Raw genomic sequence first — 23,385 nt, 5'->3', positions numbered from 1 at the left:
CTACTGGATTTTGCACTAGTCATCGTGCTTAGCGACATGGATGCGGTTGATGAGTTGTTCTTCAGAGCTGAAGGTATCGTGAAAGGAACGCACTTGTATTATCGTGTTAAATGTTGCCTGCAAGGTTACCACCCTTATGTTGCCTACAAATCTCTACATAGACTCTAGTACTCCGTCTTACCTCAAATTTAGTCCTGGATCTGCCGCTGGCTGGTGGCCCTCATTCCAATGTCACCTCAATCGGCGTAATCTTGGCCTACTCTGTCCTGCTCCCCTAGTTACTCTTCTAACCTCATGGCATGAGAAACCATAAGAATCTCACATACTGGCTACTTACCTAGTTGCGACATATGCATCTGATCAGGGTGCCTGGAACAAAACTTGAGTTAGTCAGAAGTACATTTTTTTCTATCAAGTTGCATCTAGGCACCGCTCTCATTATTTTCATACTTGTTATTGTGATTATCCTTCTAGTTGTTAGAAAAATCCTCCTCTCTACAACCCCCTTTCCTCTTTCATAATTGATATTTCTATGATTTTATCTTATCCCATATTATCCCCTCCTGATACTTTGATGAGGTGGCCCAATGGGGTGCAAGATTGGTAGGACACCCATTGCTCTGACTCGCCCGGTTGCTCGACGTGGAAGGACATAGAGCCCGGCACTGCAGCGAAAAAAGCGAGCACTCATGCCTGCAATCACAGCCAAATGAATTGCAGCCACACGCGCGGCCATTGGCTTCCCCACCCCCGTGGTCACTCACACTCCCCTCGCCTAGTCACCTATCGCCATCCCACATCACCTCACCACCTTCGCCGTACTACTACTCTAGGCATATCCCGAGCGTCTGACTCTCTCGCTCTTCCACTTTCCAGCTTCCAGACCCTCCACCATTCTTGCACTCTGGAGACTGTTAGTGCCACTTGCATTTGAGTTCTTTGAGACACTTGTTTTGGTTCGTTCCTGATAAGAAAGAGAGCAGGAGGCTTGAGCTGTTGCAATCTTGAGTAGGAGGAAGAGGAGAGTAAGCAATGGCGCTGTCGACGCTCTCTGTTCCGAGGGGCTTCCTCGGCGTGCCGCCTCAGGACCCCCATTTTGCTCCTGCGGTGGAGCTCCAGCTTCACAAGCAGCTCCAGGCCAGGCCTCTCAAGGTCTGTCAGCATCCTCTGCTCTGCTCTGTGCTTGAAATCTCGTTTCTGTCCCTGCTAGAGTGATCGAGTGAGCTGATAGTGTTCCGTGTTTAAACTCTGTTTAATTTGCTGCTGATGTTGCATTTGCAATTGATGGCTGCAGCCTCGGCGGAGGTCGTCATGCGTGTCCGCGTCGCTGTCGGAGCGGGAGGCAGAGTACTACTCGCAGCGGCCGCCGACGCCGCTGCTGGACACCATCAACTACCCCATCCACATGAAGAACCTATCCGCAAAGGAGCTGCGGCAGCTCGCCGACGAGCTCCGCTCCGACGTCATCTTCCACGTCTCCAAGACTGGCGGCCACCTCGGGTCCAGCCTAGGCGTGGTGGAGCTCACGGTGGCGCTGCACTACGTCTTCAACGCGCCGCAGGACCGCATCCTCTGGGACGTCGGCCACCAGGTACGCTCGTGACACGTACACAGTACACCAATGCGCTGATTGGCGACGTCGGATAGAGCCTAGCCGGCGATGCGGCATGGCGATCATTCGGGTTTTTTGTTTATTCACATGCAGTCGTACCCGCACAAAATCCTGACGGGGCGGCGCGACAAGATGCCGACGATGCGGCAGACCAACGGGCTGGCGGGCTTCACCAAGCGCGCCGAGAGCGAGTACGACTGCTTCGGCACGGGCCACAGCTCCACCACCATCTCCGCCGCGCTCGGGATGGCGGTGGGGCGGGACCTCAAAGGCCGGAAGAATAACGTGGTGGCGGTGATTGGGGACGGGGCCATGACGGCGGGGCAGGCTTACGAGGCCATGAACAACGCTGGGTACCTCGACTCCGACATGATTGTGATCCTGAACGACAACAAGCAGGTGTCGCTGCCGACGGCGACGCTGGACGGGCCGGTGCCGCCCGTGGGCGCGCTCAGCGGCGCCCTCAGCAAGCTGCAGTCCAGCAGGCCGCTCAGGGAGCTCAGGGAGGTGGCCAAGGTACGCCCGCACAAACCTTCAACGCTACAGTACAGTTGATAATCCGGTTTGGCACGTTAAAAGTAGTGGTGTACATAACACGGATGAAATTACGACTGTCATGGCAATGGATTTCGGAAATGATGATAAGAAGTAATACGTGCATTTTCGAATTAAAACTCACTTTGGGAATCTAATGGGAAATGGTAGGAAACTAGCATCAGGCATGCAGGCAGCAGACGTGTCACCATGACGCGCGCTTGGAACATTTGGACGAGAAGTTTTTTGGATGCTTGCACGTACGTGCCAAAATAAGCTGCGTCAGATGAAGAGTGACGTGCTTTAATCTTGTTCTAGGTGCCATTCATGGATCTGTCCACCGGAATGGAGATGCGTTCTATATTACTCGGTCCAATTCTAAATATAAGTGTATTTATAATTATTATCAATCAAAATTTTTAAACTTTAATCATCGATATCTAAAAAATCATATAGATTGATAGTATAATACTAATGTTAATAGATTTATTATGAATAATACGTACTAATATACTTATATTTGAGATCTAAGGGAGTAGTAATCTAGATGTGTCTCAACAACTTGGATGTCCCTTAGTCCAAACTAACAGCAAGAATCCTACTGCTATTATAATCTATCGACGATTGGCGAACCGTCAGTCTTACAAATTTATTGAAGAAATAGGAGAAACTTCGAGTAGACAAATCAAATAACATGCAGAGACATTTTTATACAGGTTTATACTTCCTTAAGGATAGTAACCCTACATCATATTTATTTTATATTGATTTCTAAGACTGCTAAAAGGGTATGTGGCTAATCTAGATAGATATGACCTAGTCAAGCGATTTTCTTGCGTGTAGTTGAAGAAGATTTAGTAGTGAAAGGCTTGATGGATGTAGATGTTTGGTAGGTGGATGATAGCTTATGTCTTAACTTTTAATGACTTGTCCATATATATAGGAGACATCGTATGTCCTCTAGAGTTTTTCTTCCTGTTTTTAGATAAATTCCCCTATTTACGAGAATTTTTCAATGTCTATGGACAATTTCTATTCGTCCATATCCTCTTCAAAGAAATAGAAATATGTCCTGAGAATATAAAAAGTCCTAAGTATCTTAGATACAATTATTTTATACTAGCCATCGTCATAATCCTACGGCTTTGACTCGAGTGATAATTTACCGTCGTGTCAAAAAAAATTCAAATTTGATCCATACATCCCCAAGTCGGTCATTGAAACTGCTTTATATATGGGTACTACACTTCAAGTTTTATATTGGGCTTGATCTTAAATATTTCTTCTTGTTTTCGAGAGAGGCCTTAAAACTTTTCTGGGTTAAGCTCTAAGCGGTCCGATCTTATTGGGCCGAGAAGGATTTCAAACGAAAGGGGCCACCACCAAGGTTATTATGTTTGACTGACCTTTTTTTTTATACGGAAGAGAGTTTGACTGACCAAGAGAACTGCTAGAATCGTGTTAATAAAAAAGAGAGTCCTCACAGTAGTGGCGAAGCTAGCTTTTATCATTGGGTCACGCGATCTCAATGAAATTTTGCGAATCCTATAAAAAATTACTGTTCCCAGCTATATGTATTGTTAACCACGGTCGTGTAAAGATGATTGACCCTAGTAGTTTTTCTGACTGGCTTCGTCTCTGCCCGATGCGCCAAAAACAAGAGTTCTGAGCCGACGCAAACGAAAAGGGCTGACTGACCTTCTTGTGTGTGTTAAGGGAGTGACGAAGCAGATCGGTGGGTCGGTGCACGAGCTGGCGGCAAAGGTGGACGAGTACGCCCGCGGCATGATCAGCGGCCCCGGTTCGACGCTGTTCGAGGAGCTCGGCCTCTACTACATCGGCCCCGTCGACGGCCACAACATCGACGACATCATCACCATCCTCAACGACGTCAAGAGCACAAAGACCACCGGCCCCGTCCTCATCCACGTCGTCACCGAGAAAGGCCGCGGCTACCCCTACGCCGAGCGAGCCGCCGACAAGTACCACGGTAAGTTTGCGATGCGAATCTGCATGGTTTGCTTGTTGGATCATACGGGATTCGTGTGTGAATTTTGTTTGGTTTGATGCATGCAGGTGTAGCAAAGTTCGACCCGGCCACGGGGAAGCAGTTCAAGTCCCCCGCCAAGACGCTGTCCTACACCAACTATTTCGCCGAGGCGCTCATCGCCGAGGCGGAGCAGGACAGCAAGATCGTCGCCATCCACGCAGCCATGGGAGGCGGCACAGGGCTCAACTACTTCCTCCGCCGCTTCCCGAACCGGTGCTTCGATGTCGGCATCGCCGAGCAGCACGCCGTGACGTTCGCGGCCGGCCTGGCCTGCGAGGGCCTCAAGCCGTTCTGCGCCATCTACTCGTCTTTCCTGCAGCGAGGCTATGACCAGGTGCGTGCAGCGTATACCGCGTGCAGGTTGCTGCTTAATTTCTCTTGTGCCATTCTTGAATCTTGACGCCATTTCCTGTTTCGTGATCGATGTGGTGGTGCAGGTTGTGCATGATGTTGATCTCCAGAAGCTCCCGGTGAGGTTCGCCATGGACCGCGCCGGGCTGGTCGGCGCGGACGGGCCGACCCACTGCGGGGCGTTCGATGTCACGTACATGGCGTGCCTGCCCAACATGGTTGTCATGGCCCCGTCCGACGAGGCCGAGCTCTGCCACATGGTTGCCACCGCCGCGGCCATCGACGACCGCCCGTCCTGCTTCCGCTACCCGAGAGGCAACGGCATTGGCGCCCCCTTGCCGCCCAACTACAAAGGCGTTCCCCTCGAGGTACGTATCCAGTATCCATGATCTCTTGCACTGATTTAATCGATAAAATGACCTCTTTTACCGAGCAGCAAATTGTGTATGTGACTGATCGATGTACAATTCGCAGGTTGGCAAAGGCAGGATTCTGATGGAGGGCGACCGGGTGGCGCTGCTGGGGTACGGGTCGGCGGTGCAGTACTGCCTAGCCGCAGCGTCCCTCGTGGAGTGCCACGGCCTCAAGGTCACCGTCGCCGACGCGAGGTTCTGCAAGCCGCTGGACCACGCCCTGATCAGGAGCCTGGCCAAGTCCCACGAGGTGCTCATCACCGTGGAGGAAGGGTCCATCGGAGGTTTCGGCTCGCACGTCGTCCAGTTCATGGCGCTGGACGGCCTTCTTGACGGCAAACTCAAGGCAAGTTAATTACACTGATCAGTCACCTGACATTGAAAAATCCCGAACCACATTAGCTGACCAGTGAGCAATGACGAATTCGACTTTGGTTGGTGCAGTGGCGGCCGCTGGTGCTTCCGGACAGGTACATCGACCATGGATCACCGGCCGATCAGTTGGCCGAGGCCGGCCTGACGCCGTCACACATCGCCGCGACGGTGTTCAACATCCTTGGACAGAACAGGGAGGCCCTTGCCATCATGTCGGTGCCGAACGTGTAGGACATGCGGTGATTCAGGCCTATATAGATGCTTGTGCATTTGGTCATTAGATCGCAGGGAGATTAGTCCGCTTTGGATAAAGATATTGATTTTTTTTTTTGACAATTTTCGTTCTTTATCGTGACATTAAAGTACATATTTTGTTCTCGCGACAATGCTTGTGAACGGGCTCGTACTCATGATTTTGGAGGCCCTGTGATGTAACAAGTCAAAGTACAATTGGCTGCATAGGCCGACCTCCGACCAAGATCACGTAATGCAAGCCAGATGAGCTCGCTTTCCTAGTTCGAGGGTTTCGATAGGCTCACAAGACAGAAATATTTCGTTTGAGCGAACCTCGTCAGACGATATAAGGACAAATCAAGATTAATTTGTAACACAAGAATTTTATATGAATCTGTGGAATAATATAAAATTCTTTTTTTTAACGACCAACACACCCCACGATGTCCAATTCTATTGATATAGAAGAAAAAAATACAAGAGAATAGCCCTAAAGACTATAATCAAGAGAAAGGAAAAAACGACAACTTCCAATAGCTAACAACGACTAAACAACCGCAACTAACGACTAGCAATAACTAACAACAATGAAAACAACAAGTGGCACCCGACCGCCGTCGAGCCAACACAAAGCCCTTCGCTGCACATCAGCATGCTGGCACACTAAAGCTACTGCTTGCGCCATCTTGCGACGATATCCCGCGCTGAACTAGCCACTGCCAAGCAGAGCTAGCCGCCACAGTCCACTGCAAGCCTTCTCACCAACACGCCATCGTTGTCGCTTTTGCTATCATCGACATTGTCCCACACCATACAAGCCGCCGCAATCCGCTGCAAGCCGCCATGCCGACACGCACGCGGCTGCCTCTAGCCGCCGCCACACCAGTCCAACCCATGGCGCACCAGACTGGCCGTCACCGAGCGAGACCAGCTGCCGCCTAGGCCCGACGGAGATCTGAACGCCTCAATCATACCTCGACGGCACCACCCACCACATCGCTGAGCACAACCGCCCAGCGCTGAAAAACGGCCACTGCTATGCGTGACCGATTGCCACTGCACCACCAGGGACCACGCGCCACCAGTCGCACCACTCCACCTCTGCGAGTCCAAGCCTAGGTCATACCCACGCCGAAATAGCCACTGCCACGTGGGACCAAACGTTGTAGGGATGAGCCAAACCGCTATTAATAACCATTCATGACTTCGAAGGGTGCTACGATGCAGACTGCACCACGCCGAGCTAGCCACCGTCGTGCGAGACTAGCCACCACAATGCATGTGATACTGCATAGATCCGCCGATCGAAGCACCACATGATCCAGCCACCTTGAGGTCGCCACACCCTCCGCCTCCACTACTACAAAAACTATTTTTTAAGACACTTAGAATATCTTTCCACAGGCAGATCAAATGACAAACCGCTTGAGCGATTTTAAGACATTGACAACGTAAGAAGCCGTCTGTGTAAAGGTCATTTCCACAGGTGGTTCCTTATTTGAACCTCTTATGGTAATTGTATCATTACCACAAACAATTCACATAAGGAACCACCTCTGTAAATGACCATATCCATATGTCACACCCGGTTTTAACGGACAAAACCAGATGCGGCTTATGTGTGCCAGGATGTTCAACACACATAAGGACGTCACATGTGAAGTAACAAAAGTAGTACTTTTATAGAATAAACGTTAAACTCTTACAACAATTGACATATATTATCTTCTATGTAGATATTTGCAGCGAAACAAAAGCACTGGTGCTCAACAACACCGCATGCGACTAACCGGAAGACACACGCCTAAAACATTATAACCTCATCTTGATAGTCTTCAACATCTTCGCTCATAGAGCAGCACCATACATATCGCATGCCATAGGAAAAATAGCAAGTGTGAGCACATGACACGCTTAGCAAGTGTGAGAAAGATAATGATATGTAGGCTGATAACAAGAATAAGCTAACACATGAAATATTTGTGTAAATGGGAGTAACAAAAAGATATTTGGACTAAAAAAGTATTAAACAATTATTAAGTGAATGCAACCCATACAGTCCAACACCCAGCATACAAGGCTCCCCACCTTGCATACCATAACCGTCTAGTACTCCCTGTACTATAACCAAAATCACAACTAAACCCATAACCACAACCCACTAATCATGTGAGGATCCAAGCCTCTCATAACCGTGGGCACAACTGTTATAACAGTTTTACACTCTGCAGAGGTTGTCCAACTTTTAGCCACGAGTCGTGATTTCCATATTGCCGTGTTCGCGTAACACTTAACACACGCCAGTGGTGTGCTGCCAGGAGAATCACTATAAAGCATGATCCATCAATTAGGTCCTGGTACTCCAACGAATGCCAGCCATGTGTCTAATTGATATGCTAAGCCTTACCCATATCGGCCTTGTGTTTGAATGTTATTTCTTGGTTTGTCGCTCCATGAACTAGTCCTTATATGTGTCATTTGGGAAAAGACTATCCAACAGGGAAATAACCAACGTATCCAAACCACATACCTTTTCTTGGAACGTATCCACAAGCCCACCACATGAACCACCATTATCAAACCAACAGGGAAATAACTAACAAATTTCTTGGAATGTATCCACAAACCCACAATATGAACCATCATTATCAAACTAACTCCTTGCCCAAGTCCTAGGGTTCCATGTTACTAACAAGTTTATCATCACCATTGCATATATCCACTAAACATGTATAAGACATTTCCCAACATCCCAAAAGCATGACTAAGCAGATCTACCCATAAAACTCATATCAACTACCACTTAGGCTTCAAGGAATGTAAAGGAAGAACTAGATAAACCCTAACATAGGTGACTACCCATCAAGTTAACAGACATTGCATACAATTTTGTAAAATAGAACATTTAAAACATAAGTTCAATATGATTAAGGACATTTTCCTTTTACCCAGTGCTACTCAGTGTTGACGAAACCTTGGTCTTGAAGTCTCTTGAACTGCTCCAGAACATTATCGACTAATCACGAGAACTATCGACAAACAACACAAAGGAAAACACTAAGAACAACATACCAAACATCATTAAAACACTTTAAAAACACTATGGTTGGATAAGTATGATTTTAGAAATATTTAGACGCAAGAATCATCTAATTCGGAGTTAAGGTGAAAGAGAATGGGCTTTCAGAAGATGGATTAGACTAAAAGAAAAGACTAGTTTACTTGAGTTATCTTCCTATGAAAAAAGAGTTTATTGCACAATCACTACGTCAGGCTTGACAACATCATTGCACAAGATTCAAGAAGTGTAGGCCAGGCTAGACTTTGCTGATTAGGCTAAGGAGAATGATGTGGTGCTGATTTAGCATACTATGCAAGTACCGTCTTGGATTAATGAAGAGATACGCCTAGGTTCAGTCTCGGCCACCCATGATCAAATGGCTGGTGTTAGGCTTCTAGGTTAAGGATACTTCTGGTAAGTCTGCGTAGTGGCAATGGTTCAGGTTTCGTCGGAGATGGCGATCGGACGCGTAGCCACTGACATCGATGTCGGGCTTCGATGGCGTTTCAGTGAAACGTGGGAAGCATGGCATAGAACATGGAAAGATTAACTCAGCGGTATGGTTGGTTTTGGAAGGGGTCATCCGAGGTAGCAGCAACACATCGATGACTGCTGATAGGTTTGGTGGTGACTACGAACAGACATAGCAATGGAGATGCTATTGTTACAAGAGATTAGCTATGAAATTTGAGAAACCGTCTGAACAGAGACATTCATATTTTTGGGGAACACAATGCCGCAGCATGGTTTTGGGTAGATCATCCCCTGAGAGGAAGAACGCAGCGGAGATGAGATGGGTGACAGTTGCGACATGCTATGGTTGGCAATCGCGTTCTGGTCATGTCGCTGCACAAAGTGGGATGGGCTCCTAGGGTCACATAGAAGACTCGATGGGACACATAGTGACATAGTTTGTGCAACCATACGGCTTTTGGATTGACGGGGAACGCGAATGCAAATCTAGTGCACGCGCCGAACGCGTCCAGAAACTAGACAGCGGGCATGCCGACCTTGATTTCGGTGGTTTGGCTGCTCTACTAGCCTACCTGGTTGGTGAGGGTGTGGGGAACATCATGAGTCATGCACTGATGAAATGGCTTGGTGATTTGACCTCTGGTCAACCGGGAACGTCGATGCCAATCGGTGATGGAGCGGCTGTCCGTGATGGCGACAACCGTGGCGGCGTAGATCAGGTTTTGGCCGGGGCTAGGGATTGGCTAGGGACTTAGTATGATGGTAAAACAATATTAAGGGAGGAGAAGAATGGGTCCTCACCTTGCTTCGGTGGTTGATGAAGGAGAATCCATGGAAACGACGATGTAGCACCTCACGGGTGGCGGCGGCTCCGGCGAACGCTAGAGCATGGACAGGGCATCAGCGGTGTCCAGGGCTTGGGGGCATGGAATAGGGATAGGAGAGGGCATGAAACTTCTATTTATAGGGCTAGGGTGGCTGGTTGAGGTGTTCTCCAAGCCGAACACGAATCAGATTCGAGTTCGAGTTGGTTAGGATTTCCTTTTTCGTAACTCTTTATTCTGAGGATGATATCTCCATCGTCCAGACTCTAAATTGGATGTTTCTGGAATCTAAATTGTATTATATGAAAATATCTATAACTTTGGTATTCATTGGAACTTCTGAAAAAGCCATCTTTATTTTCAAGAATGCACCACAAGATAAACTATTTGAACTCAGACTTATCTGCACAGCGTTGATTTTGGGGGTCATAACTCTTAGCTCCATTATCCAAAAGGGGACTTCCATATGTTCAAATTGAAGCTCTGGACGAGACCTACAACTTTGTTATTGTCATTATGTGCATTTGAAGCCGTTTTAAACTCCAAAACTTCATGGGAAGATGAGGCTGTCCAGAACTCCGTGAAAATTTATAGATTTCGTGGATCCTTTGTGTTGGGTCTTGTAGATGACTTGTGTGCTGGCTAAGAGCTTGGGTTTGGATTGGATTGAGTCTAATGACACCTTAGGCATATCTAGGGTTTTAGAAAAGAAACTTTTGCAGAGAAATTTGAATATGGTTTGAATTTGAATTGAGCTTGGAGTGAATTGAAGAGAAACGAAAAATGAGGTTGAACAAGAATAGTAGTAGATAAGGAATTTGAATTAGGATTTGGGTAGAATTTGAGAAAGTGGAGAGATTGTCTTTAAACAAGGATTTGGATAAGATTTGAATTGAACTAGAGAAGGATCAGGTATGATCAAGGATTGAATAGATGATGAATTCAAAGATTTTGAATTCTAACCATTAAGATCCTTAACTAGTTTACTACAGAGTTTTGTAAAAACCTTTTCAAAATCTTTTTCACTCAAAACACCAAAGAGAAAGAAAAAGAATTCTAATGCGTTTATCTGGCTCCTAACAAAACTCAGCATGCAATGCACACAAAATAATAACCTATTTTGATTAATTGATTTAAAAAATATGTTTTAAACCTATGCTGCTAGTGAAGCTATTCAATAGTCTTGGAAAATTTTAAAAAGTTGTAAATTCTGAACATCAATGTGTTAAAAATCTACCCCTCAAAGGAATCCCGCCCTCGAGATTCAGGCAGATCAAAAATGAGATAAGGGATCTTGATCTTCAAGTTCTCTTCTCGCTTTTCAAATTGCTTTTTCTTCTCTGTGTTAACCTCATTGCCCTGACATACTCTGCTCACTTTGCTTTTGACGACTTTCGTAACTATCTCGATAAATCTTGATTGATTACCCTGAGTATGTTGGATTTTCTCAAATATTCTATTCTTGGTATCTTCAACGATTGTAGTTGTCTCTTATGTACTATTCTAACTTTTTTGACATGTGTCACATTGGACCATATACTTTGCTACACCACTCTTGTTTCCATACGACCGATAACAATCCTTGAGATCATGATACATCTTAGTGCTTTTTGATTTCTGAGAATTCTATAGCTTTAGCATTCTTGATAAGTTTCCTTTATTATTATTTTAATGATCTTCTCATTTGTTGATTGACCTTGGCGGATCTTCTTATCCTTGAAGATTTAGTAAGGCATATCCTAATTCCGAGGAAAGAGTACTTGTTCTTAGAAATGACTTCTATGGTTGGAGTGCAGCTTCTAGATACTGTCCTTCTTTTAGCACACTTTATTACTGCATTACCTTTGCTGACTAGCCATTTCTAATATCTATCTTTAGGTTCCAGAACCAAGAGATTAGCTAGGAAGACTATCCCCTTAATTAGGAGCGGACTTCTCTGACCTACATTTCCAGTTCTTGAGAAGTAGCCAGACATGTAGCCTTTGACATGGAATATATCACTCTTTTTTTTGGTGCCTACTGAGCTTCTGTGAGCTTGATGGGATCTCTTCGATCTTAGCTATCTTGATTTACAACTTGAAAGTCGTGACAGTCTGAAGTTGAACTGAGATGTTCATATGGGATTTGGCGTTGATACAGTTCCGTGTGGGGTGCTTCATGGGACATCTTTTGACCCAGCACGTAGGTTCTCCACAGTGGACACACACCTTCTTATCGTCAGGTACATGGATCCTCAGGGGACATCGATTGGCATAGCGTATTTCTTCTTCACAGCAAAAACACACCTTCCTTGTAGGGGTACCCTGCAAATTTTCTCTCGACCTGTGAAACTTTCTGATTGACAGAACAAAGTGCTTGTTCAGGAGTGGAACGTAGCCAAGAACTGTTGTTTGCTTGATGGTCTTTAAAGGCTTTCTTCCTCTTCTTGTTGTTGCCTTGCTTTCCACGCTAGGAGTAGCATAAAGGTAGATCTTCATACATTCAGTGTTGTGGTAGATGAATCTTCCTTGTCGTGATGGATCTTCATCTTTATCATATAAATCTTCAAGCAAGGTAGGAGCGCCATGGGAGATCTTAAAGTGCATCCTTCTCGAATAGAGTAATCAGGATGGTTTAGCAACTAAACGTTTGAAAGGGGGAGTGTTGGAAATTCATTTTGCTCAATAGATTGGAGTAGGTATGTAGAGAGAAACTGAGGGGGTCAGAAAAGCATGGGGATGGGTTTTTCAAAATAGTCTTTTAAAATATGACAATATGGCATGACCATTCTATCTAAGCTTGCGTCCTACTATCAATATGGCTCTGGTACTATCTCTGTCACACCTAGTTTTAATGGACAAAACCAGACGCGACTTATGTGTGCTCAGGATGTTCAACACACATAAGGACGTTACAGGTGAAGTAACAAAAGCAATACTTTAATAGAAAACTTTTTTATTTGAAATAGTTTAGATATTCAAATAATCAGTTGAAGTTTCACACATAAGTTTCACTATTGTTGAGGGTTGCCCTTGACAATGATACTGGGGTATACCTGACGACGGGCACGTGATCCGCATCCTGGGGCTGTATGTCCTAGCTATGTGCGTGTGACGAACTCAAGGAGACCAGGGGTTATCCAGGTTCATATCTCCCTAGGGATAATAGCCTTACATCCTGTGTAGTTTTTGATATGGGTCTGAGTGAACTGGTTCTACTCCCCTTCTTCTACGTATCTCCCTCCCTTTATATATCCGAGGGAGGGAGGACTTACATAGGGACCCAAGCTAGATCCAAACATAGCTAATCCATCTAACCTATGCCCATCATTACGATGAGTGGCCACATTTCACTTCCTCTGTCTATTTGCAGGGTCTGACCCATCGCTCCCACACCCGCTCCTTCCTTACCGCTTGGTCTGTCAGGTCCCATCCCGACATACTGTCTACGCTCCTGCAAAACCTACTGCCATGCCTTGCCAGGCCGTCTCGTAGTGTTTAATGCTATGAGATGGGACACGGTGAGCCTATGCCGGTTAAGCCTAGGTCTGCCCCGAAGGACAACCTTGGTAAGAGAAATTAGACTGATTGGAAAAGTATGTAATAAAATTAGACTGATTAGGCACATACCTGCCCCGTGACTAGAGAAAACCAGTAGCAGGGTTTACATTTGGGACCTAGGAACTGGTTCAAGAAACTGGTCGCGTTGTTGTTGGCTGGACGCGCCGGGGAACCATGCTCCTGCCCAATCATAATGTGTAGAAAAGGCTGATATTTGACCACCGTGGGTGCCCCAGCCAAGGACCCTATTATTCTTTACACTGATAGTAGCCCCTAAGCTCCCTCACGAATATGGTAGACTGAGTAGTTTGTCATGTGGTCGTGATGGTCGCAGAGGTTGCCATGACCACAAAAGTCAGCACAACTGGTCGCGGAGGTGGCCAGACTGCCCAGGTCCAGACAGAGGCTATGGTTGGCGGTCTTGAGAGTGGTGCCGGCCAGCAGGGGGCTGACTCACGTTGCTCCGATCAACCTCACCATAACCAGGTGCCCACTAACTAGACATTCCACAACCAGACCCCTTCTGCCCAAATCGAGAGTGGTCATGCCGCTGCCGACCGAGCGTCTGCGCTTAGGGGGAAAAGACTGGTGGGGTACTCGTCTGTCCTGCACACGTCCAAGTGCGTACGTGGGTCATCCGCAGGCCTGTCCTCCTCAAACAGCCGGTCCAGCAGCTTCGCGAGGACTAGGCTCATGCTCATGTCTCTATGTCTGCGGTGAGTTCTCTGGTTGGTGTAGGATACTCCGAGTTCGTATTCTCCTTTTGATTCCAAGTTTCCATTGTTGTTGTAGGCCCTCGACCACTCCTACGGCCTCGGTCGTGACTGCCCCTTCGGTGCCACAGCAGGGCATTCCGGTCCCTCTTTTAGCATCGGCCTCAGCCCTGGGAGCACTAATCGTGACTCCTATGCTGATAGAGGCTGTCGTGGAGCCCGTTTCGGAATCCGTCCTACTCTTCATGGTCACTTATTTCCTGATCTTGGTCCGCAAGCTAGTTGTTGACAAGGAGATGACAGTGAGTAGGTGCACTGAGCTGGAGAGGAAGCTTGCTCAGGAGAAGGAGGTGAGGCTCATGCTTCAGCAAAAGTACAACGAGCTCTAGCACCAGCAAGCTATGCTCACCGTCGAGAACCTCCAACTCAAGGCAGACGAGCATACCACCCACGACCTTTAAGACATTGGCGGATCCCTTAGGGAACCTCAGGCTGGACATCATTGAGTCGCAGTCATGACCCACAGCCCTATCCTGGGCCTGCGCCACCAAGGTTCTCTCTAAGAGATTTTCTGAGCTCCCAGGTATCCTGGCGGCGAGAGCCGTGGAGGATGTGGCGGAGGCAATGAGGGAGACTGTGGGGTACATCCTCCGGTGCTACCACAGTCATGACCCCAACTTCGATCTGAGCATCGTTTGGGAGGGAGTTGTGGCCACCGGACCTGAAGCTGAGGAGAAGCTACGGTAGGAGTACCAAGGGGCTATAGATTTTGTAGAGTCTGTTTTTAGGGTCGACCGCTGAGGAGTAAGAACTAGGCAGTAACTTCGGTTTTGTAATATATCTGGATGATGCCTTTTGTTTTCTGATAAGCTTGTATCACCATTTTGGTCATATAATCCACGACATGTCTGAACCTGGTGCTCACTCTGAGCCCCCAACCTTGCCCATAAGCAGAGCGCTGCTAGAGCTGACCAGCCCCTCTGCTCACAGCATGCTCTTAACCATGCTTTCTGATGACTTCGATGACTAGCATACTAGCATACTCAGAAGGCGGTGGCTGAGTGTGAGCGGGGTTTTACGGTTGAGCGAGCAAGTCTGCAGGGTGATCTCCAAGGTACGTTGGTCCGACTATCCGAGCTATGTGCAATCTTAGGCTAACCGAGTAAAATTTTGACCAGCTGACTCCTGCATAGCTCTTGTCCTATTTGTCAACCAGCTTGTCGGGAGAATCTCCTTACGGTATGATGGGACCTGGCACAAATGACCAGGGAGAACGACCAGCAGTGAGAATAGTTCTACGATTGCCTCAGCTGCTTTTGTGATGAACTCCTCGTTGCGCAAAGGAACTAGGAGCAGATGGTCAAGGAGAACGATGAGCGGCATGAAAGGTTCTATGATCGCCTTAGCCGGGGTTTTACCTCCTTTGAATCGCTCTGGTCCGCCGGCATTTAGGTTCGTCCGACACCCGGGAACACTGTGACTAGTCAAATTGACTAGTTTTTGGCGGCCTCCGAGGATGCCCGTGATCTCGAGGACATGCTTCACGTTACGGTGGGTGACCACTTGCTGGATGTTGGAGCCACTGACGCCTGCCTTGCCTTGGCTTGTGTCCAGGAGCATTTTCCAAACATTGACTTTATCTCGGCAGTCTCTAAAGACTTTACTGACACTATGAGGACCACAGAGGAGCTTCGAGGTCAGGGTGACCTATATCTTCCTATTGTTCATTCTGTTTTTTGGACTGTTTAGTTTGATCCCCTATAACATGTTTTTGGGTCCCATATGTACTGATTAGAAAGTTAGCGTCAGCCCCCGGGTGTTGCCCGGGGGGTTGCTTTGTAATGAGAGGACTTGTTATTTAAGCAAGTTTTTTCTGTGCTCAGGTAGCAAGAAGATTAGGAGTGCTTGCTATGCATGGGGTATCACATTGCACTACTCGCGAGTTAGGTTCCAAGTGCTCGCGATGACTTAGCGTGACAAGCTCTTTGGTGGCAACCAACACCAGACCTGATTGGGACATGTGGCCTTGTGGTCATTAGGGTGGCCCTCAGCACGACAAGCCCCTCGGTGGCGACCAGTGCTCGACTCGAATTGGGACCCGTGGCCTTGTGATCACAATCCTACGAACATCTATACCTTTGCCTTTGTGCCAGTGGCTTGCTTTTGTTCCATGGCATAGTCGCTCGCAAGTTAGGTTCCTGCACTCATGATGACTTTTGGTTCGACAAGTCCCTCGGTAACGATCAGCGCTCGACCCGGGTTGGGACTTGTGGTCTCGTGGTCATAAGGGTGGCCCTTAGGACGATAAGCCCCTCGGTGGTGACCAGCGGTCGACCTGAACTAGGACCCGTGGCCTTGTGGTCGTGGTCCCATAAGCATCTATACCTTTGACTTTGTGTGAGCGGCAACATCTGGTTCTCACCCCAACAAGGTGAGCGATCGGGTGGAAAAGAACTTGGCTGCCTGGGAACCAAACACAAATTCTAATAGTTCTAGCCCCCGATTGTCTGGTCAGAAGAAGAAAAACTTTGACCAGGCGATCAAGCCTTTGAAATGGAAAAACTTACAATTTGGTGTAAAATCATTTTTGTTCATGAAATCCTGCAAAATAGAGAGCCTAATTTCTATAACTTTAAAAGACTTAGAAGTCATGTTTCCACACTTGTCCGGAAGGCCCTGTAAAATAGGAAAACATGTCGTTTCTGAGCAGCCTTACATATGGAAATGATGTTTCATGAGCTATGTGATTTGTGGCCGACCTCCATGGCGAACTTGACCATGCCAGGTTGGGAACTGTAGACCGCGTTGGGGTTGCCCTGCGACCATTGTCCGTTCCGAACCTTGTGGTCGTAGAAACTCTTGGGGTTTCATTGGCATTGGACTACTCGGACTTGGAGCGTGTTCGCGAAACTCTTCGCTCGGGTCTGTATCACCCTCTTGCCACGCCACCTAGTCACTACCTAAGTAGTTGGCCATCGAAGGTGGTTAACAGGCGATCTCTGACTGGTGAATCGAGTCTTGTGGTTCGTAGTTATTCGGTGCTTGGGCTGGTTGGTTAATATATCAGCCATGGTACAGTCATAGCACGCATGATTTCATCAGCTCGCATGCATCCTGAAGGGTCGTGGGCCAAGAGAATACTTACCGGAATGCTTTTTCAACCAAAGAGCAGTATGAAGCATAGCCACCTCTGATGCCTCCAAGGATGTTGGGAAATATTATGCTCCCCCTTCCTGAGTGACATATTTCAATAAAAAGTCATTGCTCCTTCGGTGGTAAAGGTGTCCCTCTACCAAGGAGTATTTTTGCGAGCTTGCTGCATGACCTTTTCTACTGACATGTCATTGTTACGGGTTGCTTGATTCTGAAAGTAGTCCAAAATCTGATCCATCCAGGCCATACCCAAATCAAGCAGGGCAACCACATGATGGCCGCCCGAGGTCGACGGCATCGAAGGAGGCGCTGCCTCCAAAGGTATTACCTATGGTGCTCCGTTTCCAAGCAGAGCATCCCTTTCACGTCGGTCTGAGACTGCAGTGGGTGGTCATGTGTTTCTTTTTTTCAAAGACTTCGACTAGGATAGGTGCGCAAGAAGAGGCTAGACGGGCCAACTCGCCAGCCAAAGAAGTTATCCATGCGAGGGGCAGTGCTAGACTTCAAAGCCAATGAAGCGTTGCTATAGCTTTCTTACTTTGGAGCATCGCCGCTGGCTAGCCTGAGCACTAGCGCCCTATATGTACTTGGGTTATGCCCAGTAGCGAGTCCCTCATTGCTAGTTGGTGTATGAACCCTTGTACAGGTGTTGCTTGTATTCTAGTTAACAGGCCCTTATACTCCACAATATCGTCTAATAATTGGAAAAAACATAACTGGACTAGATACCTGAGGAGGTCGCTAGTTGGTGGGGTCAAGCTTGTTCTAGATCCCGCTCCCCTTATCATCAATGACTTATCGACGTTTATGGTCATGTGCTCATGCATCCCCGGTTTGGAACGACCTTCTTGCCAGACGACCCATACCATGTCCGCAACCTGTGGCCTTCTGATGTTCTGAACAAGCTATTTCTTTTCCTGCTATTTGCAAAAAAGCAATTGTTCTTTCTTTCAGAAAAATTGAAGAGCAAAAGACCCTTTTTTCTTCCTCTGGATGAACCTGGTCAAAGAGGGCTCATATCTAGTTAGCTTTAGGGTACTCTTTTACCTGATTAGGATCTTACCTTATTGACGATTCTGGGTCATTTCGTAAAAAGAGGGGAATGCACGGGATGGTTGGCGAACCATCCTGGCATGGAGGAGGACTTTCCAGATGGCCCTGTAGTTGTTCCCCCCCAAGGCACACGGCCTGGAGTCTATCATTAGGACCCAACAGTGTGAAGGTCTCTGTAGCCCCAGACTCATCTGGATCTTTCTTCATGGTGAACACCCCATGGCAACCTGAGTCCTTGGAGCCAGACTCGTCAGTTGCGATGGATCTAGCAATGGGTAGCCAAACACACTACAAAAAATTTACCAAGATGCAAAAAACACACCCCCTACCTGGTGCGCCAAATGTCGAGGGTTGCCCCTAACAATGATACCGGGGTACACCTGACGACGGGCACATGATCCACGTCCTGGGGCTATATGTCCTAGCTATGTGCGTGTGATGAACTCAAGAACACCGGGGGTTATCCAGGTTTGAGCCTCCCTAGGGATAATAGCGCTACATCCTGTGTATTTTTCGATATGAGTCTGAATGAACTGGTTCTACTCCCCTTCTTCTCTGTATCTCCCTCCCTTTATATATCTGAGGAAGAGAGGACTTACACAGGGACCCAAGCTAGATCCAGACATAGCTAATCCTTCTAACCTATGCCCATTATTACGGTGAGTGGCCGCATTCCACTTGCCCTGTCAGTTTGCAGGATCTGTCCCATCGCTCTCATGCCTGCACCTTCCTTATCGCCTGGTATGTCAGGTTATGTCCCCAGGCACCGTCTGCACTCTTGCAAAACCTACTACCACGCCTTGTCAGGCTGTCCCGTAGTGTTTAATGATACAGGACGGGGCACGACAAGCATGTGCTGGCTACGCCAAGTCCGCCTGGATGGATGACCTGGGTAAGAGAAAACACTTGAGTGGAAAAGTATGTAATGAAATTAGACTGATTAGGCACATACCTGCCCCGCAACCTGAGAAAACTGGTCGCAGGGTTTCCCTCTGAGACCTGGGGATTGGTCAGAGAAATTTGTGCCGTAGTCGCTGGATGGACGCGTCGGGGGACCATGCTCCTGCCCAATCATAACATGTAGAAAAGGCTGATATTTGACTGCCATGGGTGCCCCGTCCAGGGGACCCTATTATTATTTACATTGACAACTATGTTACCACAAGTCCTATTAATGCAAGTAAACTCAAGAAATAGTAGAAGAAAAAAATACTACCAACTTTAACATCTCCAACAAGATGAACAAGGAAAAAATCAAAGACCTCCACTCCAAACAATAAAACATGGCTTATAGAAGTACTAGTAGTAACAATATCCTACGCACTCCTTTGGATCAAAATCTTATGTCTCAAATTTCAAATGATCATTCCTATATCTAAATGACTTCAAATGAAAAAAAAATTCAACTAGAAAGTTGTAGATCTCGTCAAGGGCTACAATCTTCATATAAAGTTTGTCTCCATTCGAGCTCGTATGAAAAAGTTATGAATTTTTTAAGATAAGTTGTCATGTATTTTCAGAGACAGTTCTTTATGTGAACCGCCTCTGAAAATGACCCTCCATTTCCACAAACGATTCCTTAGGTCAACCGCATGTGATGACAGTTTATCTTAAAAAATGCATAACTTTTTCATACCTCGACGAGATCTACAACTTTGTATTTCAAAAATTTTCATTTGAAGTCATTTAGATTTCCAAATAATCGTTTGAAGTTTCAGATAGAAGATATCAAAAGGAATGCATATGCTATTATAATCAGTAGGAGTTCTATGGTGGGATGGTGTGGAGGGTTTGCGCGAGCTGAGAGGTTTAAAGTTCGAGTGCCAAGAACCACACAAACGTGAATTACATGTGAAAAATGCGTGATTTGTGACATTGTGGCTGTGAGGGTGCCGAGTCGGTCCAAAAAAATCACTTTTTTCAGGCTAAAACATATCAATTCGGGGACCAATTATCACATATGGTCTGTTTAAGGAACCAACTACTACGAGTACCCGCGTCATGGCTGGATCGCCGGAAGTAATCACTAGGGTCGGATCTCTAGTTGGCAGGGTCAACGACGGGTCAATGACAACTGAGGGGAGTGGGGATGTTGGAGTCGGTGGCCTAGAATCACCCTCCAGTGAGTCGACCTCCACATCATCATCCCCCCTTGGTTATGCTCCGCTGGCAAAGGACAAGGCCTGCGATGATGCGCCATTACCTCTGCTACCGCTTGGACCCACACTGCCTATGATGACAACATCATCCGACTCTATAGCCGAGGTCCCCATATTCTCAACCTCCAAATAAGGCAGCCCATGCCGAGGAAGCTATTCAATCCCATAATGGCTATCTATATGGTTGCAACTACTTCGAAAGAGAACAAAGTTAAAAAATGAGAAGGCTCATGAGCCTTACTGACATGATCTCCTTTGGGCATCGGGAGCCATCTTCGTGATGGATACCTGGACTCTCGAGCTGGTGGATGAGGGGATTGCATCAAAGAAAATCTTAGTTTTCTTGTTGGCCGCCTCCAGTGAGAGCACAGCGAACAAGCGACAAGCAAACCATAAAGGCCAATCTAGCAATTCCCTCAAAGAGACTACTCAAAATTGGTAAGTACCTATCTCACCCTCTCGGGCCGGATCCATCCCGGCTAGAAATTGCCAGGTGCTAGTAATCCTCGAATTTAGAGGACTCAAACAACGTCTGATGAAGTCTCTGGTGACATCACACGCCATCAACTTTTTCTCCTTCAAGTTCCAAATCTCTCTAATAAGCTCTCGGTAGAGGGCAGTCAACACTGGCTCTTCTATCCAGGTAGGCCTTGGCAATGGTGGAACCCTAATACGGGAGCCCTAGAGGACTGATCTAGGAGTAGAACCACTTCATGTGCCACCTGTCCAGGAGCACTTGGTGGCAAAGTCGATGTACTTTGTCGACTTGTCCTCATGAAGTCAAAATCTGACGCCACCAACAACTTTATTCTGAAACCCCTTCAGTACATAAAAGTACCTGAAGAGGTCAACGGACGGGCGAAAACCTAGGAATGCCTCATACAAATATAAGAATATGCTCAACATGATGATAGAGTTGAGATTAAGGTGGATGAGTTCCATGCCACATAAATTGGCACCTCCAAGAAGAAACTAGAAGGAGGGAAGCGGAACCTGCAGCGGAAGAAGTCGAGAAACACCACCGTCCAGGTGGTGTCTGGGCTTAGGATCGTTTGCCCCACCACTAGCAAGCAAGGGATTAGAGATCGAGGAGGGATCACCTCATTGATGTCCACCTTAATTAGGGCCTCCTCGGTGATCTTGGACTCCCGCCAGGTCAGGATTGCGGTCGCCATATCGTCGGCGCCAGAGTTCTCCTTCTCAACTTTCTTCTAACCCATGGCAGTGGAGGGATTGGAGATGGCTTTTGAGGGTTTTTTTGTGGCAAAGGTGCGAGGAGAATGAAGAAGATGACGGAAAGAAAATGATGATAGTGGGTGAATGACGAAGTGTGCTCTCCATATGCTTTTATATACGACGATGGAGCTCGTGGATGTCTCTTTGACTAACGCCATGTCGCACCTCGAGGCTACGATCTCCTGCATTCTTGTCATGTCACATTTAATGCCCAATGAATGTGGGGGCAATTGGAGCATTGGCCCAAGGAGTTTGGCGCACAATGCCACCCGGTGTGCTTGTTTTCTTATTGCAGTCATGATTTCCTACCAAGTGAAAGATCCTCACCACTACCCAAAATTTTCGCTGCGATAGTCCAACTTTCGAATCTGACCAGTGGTAAGTTTTCTCCTCTACATCATATCATGGGGATGAGACAATCATTTATAGGGTGATTAGAAAAATCTACCTGGATGGAACACCTTCTTAAGGACTCAGCTGAGAACTTGGAGGCGTTTGAAATCTCGAGTAGGTGATGTGAGAACCTAGAGAACCCAATTAGATGCTTCATCCTAATTGGAAATCAGAGTCTTACTCGATGACATGGTCAGACAAGAAGCTTATCTTTTCTGGCCATGTGCTTGATCCATCATAGCAAGAAGGACATAAAATTTCTTGCTAGACTTCACAACAACAAACTGTCGTCAAAGCGATGTCGCTCATTCAATCACAACATCTTTCATGGCATGACTAGTAGGGTACCTAGCCCCTTCAGTCATCTCATTCTAAGTATACTCCCATGCCACTTGATTCCCTTCATTCACCACTAGGTTGTTAAAATTCAGATTGTTCTAGTTAGTAGGGATAGGACCATCATCCACATCATCTGACATGTCATACTTAGGAGCTTTGTTGGCCTCAAGATCATCCCGCTTCACCTGTTCAATTAAACCAGGGATGCATTCCCCTCGTCTACCTCACCGGTGGGTTCAATTGGAATAGCCGATGACTGCCCAACATCTGGTATGCCAACCTATTCTTCTTGTACCTCATCACCCTCCTCCTCCTCCACATACCCTCCACCTTGCATCTCCCCAAATCCCTCTTTGTTCTTCCATTGCACAAGCAATATAGGTGGCCAACCTCTTTGCACTACATCCTGCAGGCACCTCCTCTAAACCTGGTGTCACACCCGATTCCGATTTTGAGACCAAACCGAATGTAAACTATATGTATGATAGGATCAAGTTTCATACATATAGTGATGTCATAAGTGAATAACAGAAACAATATCCTTAACTTAAATGTACCTTTGATCTTACAAAAGGGACCAGCGAGAGTCAAATAGCAAAGACACTGCAGCGGAACTAAGCGTAGCCTCCATCTTCAACTGGGTGTCTCCATAGGCAATCGACAGAGAACACACCCTAGAACGTGCCATCTTCTGCGAAGTCTTCAAAATCTTTCTCAACTGAGCAACATTGTTTGAGTATAACAAGTGTAGGAAAGTATGACATGTGGGCCAATATCAAGAATAGCTAAACTCCAGGGTTTATTTGCATAAATGCCATTTTGTAGTAAAACAATTATGAAAGCAACTATTTACTATGTGAAAGATATTTAAA

General features: G+C 46.8%; 1 protein-coding gene across 1 annotated transcript; it reads left to right on the top strand.

The window, feature by feature from the left end:
- Positions 1–691: 691 nt before the first annotated feature.
- Positions 692–5,794, top strand: LOC133928870 (1-deoxy-D-xylulose-5-phosphate synthase 1, chloroplastic). The gene is made up of 8 exons (XM_062375374.1): positions 692–1,152; positions 1,295–1,591; positions 1,706–2,128; positions 3,863–4,136; positions 4,223–4,530; positions 4,634–4,915; positions 5,022–5,306; positions 5,405–5,794. Exons 1-8 carry the CDS (start codon positions 1,033–1,035, stop codon positions 5,564–5,566), a joined length of 2,151 nt encoding a protein of 716 aa, XP_062231358.1. The 5' UTR covers positions 692–1,032; the 3' UTR covers positions 5,567–5,794.
- Positions 5,795–23,385: the final 17,591 nt, after the last annotated feature.

This window comes from Phragmites australis, chromosome 9, assembly GCF_958298935.1.
Source record: "Phragmites australis chromosome 9, lpPhrAust1.1, whole genome shotgun sequence".
NCBI classification, from domain to species: domain Eukaryota; kingdom Viridiplantae; phylum Streptophyta; class Magnoliopsida; order Poales; family Poaceae; genus Phragmites; species Phragmites australis.
Note: the sequence above shows the minus strand (reverse complement) of the source record. Positions and strands in the feature narration are given on the sequence as shown.

Coding starts and splice junctions, on each gene's coding strand:
- LOC133928870 (XM_062375374.1), top strand. CDS start 1,033: ATGGCGCTGTCGACGCTCTCTGTTCCGAGGGGCTTCCTCGGCGTGCCG. Junction 4,531..4,633: donor TGCAGCGAGGCTATGACCAG/GTGCGTGCAGCG, acceptor GTGGTGGTGCAG/GTTGTGCATGATGTTGATCT. Junction 5,307..5,404: donor TTCTTGACGGCAAACTCAAG/GCAAGTTAATTA, acceptor TGGTTGGTGCAG/TGGCGGCCGCTGGTGCTTCC.